The sequence below is a fragment of the Chenopodium album genome, chromosome 11 (genome assembly GCF_948465745.1).
Source record: "Chenopodium album chromosome 11, dcCheAlbu1.1, whole genome shotgun sequence".
Classification (NCBI taxonomy): Eukaryota; Viridiplantae; Streptophyta; class Magnoliopsida; order Caryophyllales; family Amaranthaceae; genus Chenopodium; species Chenopodium album.
In genome coordinates, this window is record NC_137844.1 from 15,973,315 (window position 1) to 15,981,447 (window position 8,133).

General features: G+C 36.9%; 1 protein-coding gene across 1 annotated transcript; it reads left to right on the plus strand.

The window, feature by feature from the left end:
- The first annotated feature begins 3,325 nt into the window (after positions 1 to 3,325).
- LOC145566376 (uncharacterized) lies at positions 3,326 to 4,777 on the plus strand. Its single transcript, XM_081625814.1, has 3 exons — positions 3,326 to 3,571; positions 3,656 to 4,004; positions 4,176 to 4,777. Exons 1-3 carry the CDS (start codon positions 3,326 to 3,328, stop codon positions 4,775 to 4,777), a joined length of 1,197 nt encoding a protein of 398 aa, XP_081481940.1.
- The last annotated feature ends 3,356 nt before the right edge of the window (positions 4,778 to 8,133 follow it).

The window sequence follows — 8,133 nt, forward strand, 5'->3', positions numbered from 1 at the left end:
TTCTTTCTTTTGTCCATCTTTTTCTAGGATCATTATATCGATTTGTGTTATTGTATTGCGTGGAAGTCGCAAATACGTCAATAAAGGATGATGCATTATCATTCCCCTTCTTGTAGTTATTCTTAGGTTGATGATGATGATGAGGTTTGTTTGCTTTTTCTTTAGCAAGATTATCTTCAATCCTAGTAGCCACAGAATAGACCTTTTGAAAAGTGTCTAAACCAAGGTAACGTAGATGTTTGTTGTACTTTTCATGACAGTTGTCAATGAATTTTTGTACTAACTTGAGTTCAGGCGGCCTTTGGGCAAGGTGGGCCGCCTTTTCTCTCCATCTACCATAGAAAGCAAGGAAACCTTCATCGTCGCCTTGCTTAAGCATCTCGAGTTCACGTAAAGTTGACTTAAACTCTACGTTACTCTCATATTGGGCAATGAAAGCCGAAACTATATCTTCCCATGTTGCCTTGAATTTTGGATCTAGCCCATAGTACCACTCTCTCGCGGTTGGGTCTAGGGATAAAGGGAAAGTCAAAGCATAAAGCTTAGGATCAACTCCCTTAAATGTCATAGTGCCAGTAAAACACATTAAATGATTTTGTGGATTATTGGTCACCTTAAATATTGGCAAGTTCGTAGCTACGAACTTTTCCGGTAAAGCAAGTCCCGGGGGAGGAGCAAACTTTTCTGCGTCAAAGTACTTGTTCCCATTGTAGAACGAAGAACTAGCTTCTCCAACGACTTTTCTTTGATGGATAATTGTTCCATCTTTTCTTGCAAGGCTAAGGTTTCAGCCTTTTCCATTTTCTTAATTCTTCTCTCCTCGGCCTCTCGAGCCTTTTCCTCTCTCAAACGAAGAATCTCTTGTTGAAGTTCTTCGATGGTTGGCATTGTTATTGGACTAGGATTAGTTGTCGAAGAAAAGTGGTTTGAAAGGGGTTGATCTTTGGGTGGTAAACGTAGAATGCGAGTGCCCGGGAGTCCTCTTTCCCAAGCTTGGAAACCGGCCCTAAAGGAGTACGAAAGGATAAGTAAATCGATACGCTTGTTTAAAAAGGGAGAAAAAAAGACGCAAAATATATTCAAACGGATAACATCACCCTTAACAATTCTTCAATGAAGATATTGTTCGGACGAGTCAATTTGTTTTTTGACAAATCAAAATTGACTCGTTCAGTTGGCACGCGCAATAGAATCTCTTGCGCTGGGGGGGTCGCGCAACTCACTGAGTTGCGCGCGCCACCTGCTCGTAGGATTTTTTTTAATTCGAGCATTTTTTTTTGCTATCCTTTGAATATGACCCTAAATCACGAAGAGGCAACTTCGTAATTGGGAACCTAGACCAAACTAAAAAGAAAAAAAAGAAGACTATCCTAACACGTTGCATATAGTCACATAATCACATAAGCATGCCATAAGTCAAGATTCACGCAATATCGTTCTAAGGTCAAAAAAGGCTTGGGTGTCCAAAGGTACCATATCTTAAGAAACGACGCACAAATCAATCACTCAACGTGTTGACTCATGGCATCGCCCTCCCAACATTTTGTTGGCGATATGGGTGGGATGATTGTTATTGATTTCGGGATAGAAGCCTAGTGTTGGCGACCCCTAGTCAATGAGCCAATCCCCAATGGTTTAAGTGTGCTATGCTTATGCATGATGCAATGTTGCTTGTTTGGTTTTTACTCTTGTGCAAAAGGAAGATATTATGCGTTCAAGTCTCGCTCTCTAACTAGAGATTATCTAAGTTAATTCTCGTTACAACCCATAGGCAACCTAGTGTTGAAAACCTTGGACCATAACTACGAATTAATCATGTAGCCTCTAAGTCCCTAGTGGAGTCGCCACTATAAGGAGGGGGTTCTCATCGTCAGGGGACCTCTCCTTAAATGCTCATGGCCCTTTAAAAGCCTAGGACTTTACACTTGTTAGGGTGCAGTAGGATTTGAATTCCTGACTGTTTGGGGGACCTTGAATTAGAATTGATTCTATCATTACGCTTTTTTGTAAGAAACAAGTAGGGAGTCGCTAATGAGTTTTAGGAAAAACTCATAAACCTCGTTCATGCCTTTCTTCCATGTGGAGTTCATGGAATAATTAGCACGAATCATAAGTTTACCCATGCCCAAATTGGTCTATAAACCAGAAATGAGTTCGGGAGCGAGGGTACTAAAATAACGTTCCCTTTAGAGGGGAATCGTTATCCTAGCTCTAGTGCGGCCTCTAGTAGCTCTTCCTTTTTTACAATTTCATCACCAAACAATATATGCAACGCGATACCTAAAACTATGTTAGTTGATTTTATTTACACATACCAATTCACGTAGGAATTACATCGTAATGTCGTTATTCTTTATTTAATCAAATTCGTGAAAAGGACAAGAAAATAAACAATATTCGCCTTGGCTTAAGTGATCAACCAACAATTATTTAATTTAATTCTAATCTTTATTTAACGCAAGATACTATGTGAAATTGATTAATTAATTATTTTAAAGGTGATCAAACAACACTAATTAATTAATTAAGGTTCTTTTAAACAAGAAAATAAATGTGATTTAACTAAGTGCTTGGGAATTTACCACTTCTCTTTGCTAGATCTCCGTTTAGAATACTTATGGACTCCTTCTTGTTGGGGAACCTCCATCGTAGTAACAAAATATCAAAAGGGGTGAGTGTTTAGGACAAGAGGGGCTAGGTTGCACAAGTTCACAAGTATTTCGCAAAAGTTTTTTTTAGGTTATTTTTTATCCCTTTAAGCCTCGGTTTAAGCTCTTATTTATAGGGAATGATTAGGTTTAAGGTTACGAGCATTCTGCCGCAGCAGGTGTCGCGCGCAACAGGATGAGTTGCGCGCGGCATCCCAGCGCAAGTGATTAGGTTGCGCTGCTATGGGCAACGCAACTAATTGTCTTGCACGCGACTTTATGGTAAGATTCGATTTTATATTTTCCGTATAATTCTGAATCTTCAGCAGCACAACTCTGGAGGTTGCGCTGGGTGTCGCGCGCAACTGAATTAGCTGCGCTCGGTAGCCCAGCGCGACTGTTTGAGATGCGCGCGGCTTTTTCTGCGGCAGCACTAAAATTTAACCTAGGTGCTCCTAAATCCGTCATTATTGGGTTTTAAGCACAGGCTTAAGCCTAATTATGACCGGGTTTAGTTAATTGGACCTTTGTTTTGGCTTTTATCTTTAATTTGGGCTAGTCTTTTGTGTTTTGTGGCTTAACCAGTTCTCCATAAGTATTCTTCACTTTGATCCAACACGAAGATGGTTTTATTTATCGTCATTGCACTTTCTGTCGGGACATGAGGCCAAAAGTAGATGTCTACAGGTGGTTGCAGACCCATTATAGGGATTGATGGTGCACATCTCAGTGGCTATTACAAAGGAATCATGCCCACTACAATTGCAATTGATGGTAATAATGAGATTTTTGTAATAGCTTATGGTTTGGTTGATACAGAGAGTATAGACAGCTGGACTTACTTCTTCAGAAACCTAAGGGTCCTATTTGCCCAGTATGGATCTCAAAGGGATGATTGGACTTTTATAAGTGACAGGATGAGGGTTAGTTTCTTGCTTTTTTAAAAAATTGAACTTTTTGTTTGTTATGTTAATTTCCAGTAACTAACTTTGTGTTGTATGTTGAAGGGTGTTGAATCAGCCCTTTTTGAGGTGTTCCCAAGAGCAACTAGGAGGGTATGCTGTCAGCATTTGTACTCTAATTGCAAGACTGTTGGATGGAGTGGGACAGAGTTCCATAAACTCTTTTGGATTGCAGCCAATGCATACAATGCATATGTGTATGACAAAGCAATGTTAAAGATACAGAAGTATGATGCAAAAGCATTTCAATACCTTACAGACGTTGAAGAGCAGTGGAGTAGGCACAAGTTTGATAGGATAGTTTGTTGTGATCATAACACAACAAACTTTGTTGAGTCATTCAACTCATGTACAAAAGACAAGAGGGATTTGCCTGTCTTGACTTTACTGGAAGGTAACATCTGACCCTTTATTTGATATGGATACAATTGGTACTTGAGTAAGGAACATTTTCTGATATTTGGTGATTTCTTTGTGTTGGTTTTGTTTTTTTTTTTTTTTTTTTTTTGTTTTTTTTGTTTTAGACTTAAACCAGCTGTAAGGAATTGGTGCATGAAAAGGATAGGTTATAGGTTTGACACATCAATTGATATGGATCCTAATGAGCTAACAGAGTATGCTAAAAGGGTTTTGGAGACAAGAAGTGAGGAGTCCAGGTTGTGTCATGTGACAGCAGCTGGTGGTGGAGAGTTTGAGGTCAGGAATGGGCATGTGAAGTTCCCTGTCACACTTCAGACTATGACCTGTGGGTGTGGGAAGTGGCAAGGGTCAGGGATACCATGCAAGCATGGTCTAAGGGTCATTTACAGCCAAAGACTTCAAGCCATAGATTTTGTGTCACCGTACTTTAAGGGCGCTGATTACAAGCTCACTTATGGAGACCACATCCATCCCATGTCTAATCCAAGTCACTGGCCAGCACTTAATGTGCCTGAAACAGCACCACCAACTGTCAAAAGAGCTGCAGGCAGACCAGCTAAGCAGAGAAGGAGAGCACCTCACGAATTAAGAAAAGGAAAGAGGCACAAGAACAACAAATGCAGTCTTTGCAAGGAGTTGGGACACAATGCCTTAACCTGTAAGGCAAGAAAGGAAGCAGCAAGACAGGCAGAAAATGCAGCATCCAGTTCACAACAAGGCAAAGGAAGGGGGAAGAAGAAAGGCTGACATTTAGAATCCTTGAAGCTGCCAGAAATGTTGTATAATTTTTTGGGGAAAACTTTTAAAACTTATGTGTTAAGTGTCAGGTTTTTTTTGGACAAAGTGTTAAGTACTTGGTTGTTTTGGAACAAACTTGTTTATTACATTTCAGGGAAATGTACTACAACCATTACACAATCATGTAGGCATAATTTTTTGAAGACAAAACCTAACAATTCAAATACATATTACTTCAATGAAACTTTGTTTACAATAATCATTTCAACGTTACAAATACAATAACCAAAAACATAAGTACTCCTATTTTAATTGCTATGTCTACTATCTTTTTTTGTCTTGCTACTCTTCTCTTGAGCTCCTTCAACTCTTGCTTCAACAAGCTCTCACCTCCATACAATTGCGTGTCTATCCCTCCCCTGCTTTGATTATCATAACACGATACGACATTTTGCTCCACATAACCCTTGCACCATCTGAATGTCTCACATACATCACACTTATAGTACAACCGTTGTGGATTTTTTGCCGAATCTGAGCTCCTTATTGCAAATTTCCTACCACAACAACAAGCTTTGTTAGGCACTTTTACGTACAAAAAATCGAAAGAGAAAGATGATGATCTCGAGTGTGTGGACATCTTTGGAAATGCTTTTGGAAGTGTGACTTGATACGTGAATCCCTCAAACACTCCATTTATATAACAAACAAACTAGCCGTTATTAGTGTTCAACGGCTATTTTTTTGAAAATTATTACCGTTACAAAAAAAAGGGTAAATGGTGAAATAATTTTAAACTAATGGTATATGGTGAAATTTTTTTTAAAATAAATGGTATATGGTGAATTGGTAAATTACCCCAAACGGCTGACTAACGGCAGTTAGCAAAAAAGGCATTTTATGTTAATGTACAGTAACTGAGTGGTATTCGGTGTATCAAAAAGTTTTTGGTGGTATACGGTGAATTAAGCTTTAACTTAGTGGTATATGGTGAAATTTCCGTAATAATAATAATAATAATGATAATAATAATAATAATAATAATAATAATAAAATCTGCTCTGCTCTGCTCTGCTCGGCTCGGCTATGCTTTGCTTCAATCTGCTATGCTCTGCTGAAATCTGCTCTGCTTTACTCTACTGACTCTTGCTTTGCTCTGCTCTACTCTGCCCAAAAGAACAGGGCCTTACTCATTTTAATGCTACAAACACAACCAAGATAGACATAACTACTCCTATTTTTATTGTTGCAGTTACTATATTTGTTGCATTAATCTTCTCTTGAGATGCTTCATTTCATGCTTTAACATGCTCTTATCTCCATGCCTCATGTCCATGAAATTGTGTGTCAATGCTTCCCCTACTTTGAAATTCATAACCCGAACCAATATTTTGCTCAGCATTTCCCTTGCACGTATCATATGAATTTCTCACATGCATCACACTTATAGTACAACCTTAATTTGTGGATTTTTTTTTAATTTTTTGGCGGATTAGAGCTCCATATTGCAAATTTCTTTCCACATGAACAAGCTTTGTTTGACACTCTTATATATGCAGATTCGTAGCATGAGAATGATGATTTCGAGTGTGTTCATTTTTGCAACTGTTTTAAAAAGTGTGAAAGGTTGTTTCAATCTCTCAAGGACTATATTTTTATACATAAACTAGCTATTACCAATGTCAATGACAAGTTTTTTTTTTAAAAAAACAAAGTAGTCGTTATAATTTTTTGGTATATCATTTTTTTTTTGGTGAAATTTTTTTTGGTATATCATGAAATAACTTTTAAAGCCTGGGTATATGGTGAATTATTAAAGTACCTTAAATGGCAGACTTACGACAATTAGCAAAAACGGCATTTTGTATTACTGTATAGGAACTAAGTGTTATATGGTGAATTTGAAATTTTTTTGTATATGATGAATAAAGTTAAAATTCAGGCGTATATGGTGAAAAATCCGTAAAAAGAAAAAAAAAAACCTTTAATGACAACTTTGGTAAAAAATAATAAATTAAAAATAAAATAAAATAAAATAAAAACCTTCTGCGACAAATTGCTAAAAAAAATTAACCCTAAGACCACTCTCACTCATGGGCAAAAAATAAAAATGCCACTCTCTCTCTACTAACTTTCTCACTCCTCTTTTCCATTTTTTCTTATGGGCATTTTATTTAAGAACTCTTCCCACACTCATGGGCTAAACAAAAAAAAAAAAACCACACCACCATCTCTCCTATATTTTCTCTCACAAACACTCATGGGCCCATATGTACTGTAGCAATTTATTTTTGCCATTCCTATGGGCATTTGGTAATCTCCTCATGGGCATATTTTTTTTTGCTCATGAGTGGGATAACATTTTTAGCATTTTTACCATTAAATTCTCCTCATGGGCATTTTTTTGCCCATGAATGAGAGTGCTCTAAGTGACATTTTGGTAAAATAAACAATCTTATGATTTAATTCATCATAAATAAGATAAGTTCAATTTAGTAAAAATAAGTTGTTTCATAGCACACAAAACAAGACATTTCTCATAATACTTTCACCTATTCAACTTAAAATTGGATTGTTAGAGACTATATGACCTCATAAACCTTAACCGAGCAATATTCTCGAGTTGAAAATAATAATGACAGTGAATCAAGGCTTTCTAGTGTTTTTTTTTTTAATTTAAATTATGAACACACACTAATGTCTTAAGGACCAAAATGACCCCCGACAACCTTAGCAGAATAATTTTTAGGTAAAAATCATATGAGTAAATTATGTGAAAAAAATCATATGAGTAAGTAGTAAAATGAAAAAAAAATTAGGTAGTAAAAACCAAAAAATAAAAAAATAAATAAATAAAACCCTATTTATGGCATTGATTTTTATAAAACGGGATTTCCTCCGCTCAGTCCTCTGCCTTGAACAACATTTCTACTAGTACTAGGTAAATGAGAAAGGATCCTTGACACCTTTGTTAAATGCCCAAGGAAAAAGAGGATGTGAAAAACTCAAGATATAATGCAATCCAAAGAGCCTGTTGTTAGGATTAATTCCAACAATATACTTAATCTTCCTATCAAATTAATCGGTAAAACATAATTGCGGAAGCGTACCTGATTCCATGTCAATTGATCAAACCCCTTCTTGATTTTGTGTCTTTTAGTAGATACACACTCTAGGGTTTCTCTCTATTGATGGGATATAAGAGAGAGTCTATTGTATGTATTACTAGGGACCATAACCCTAGATATCTATTTATATATAGACCCCCTTCCCTAATCCGCCCATCATGCATTAGAAAAGGCCCAACGGTCTCTACACATAAAACTAAACCCATACTCTATAAAAGACGTAACAAGCCCAATAAT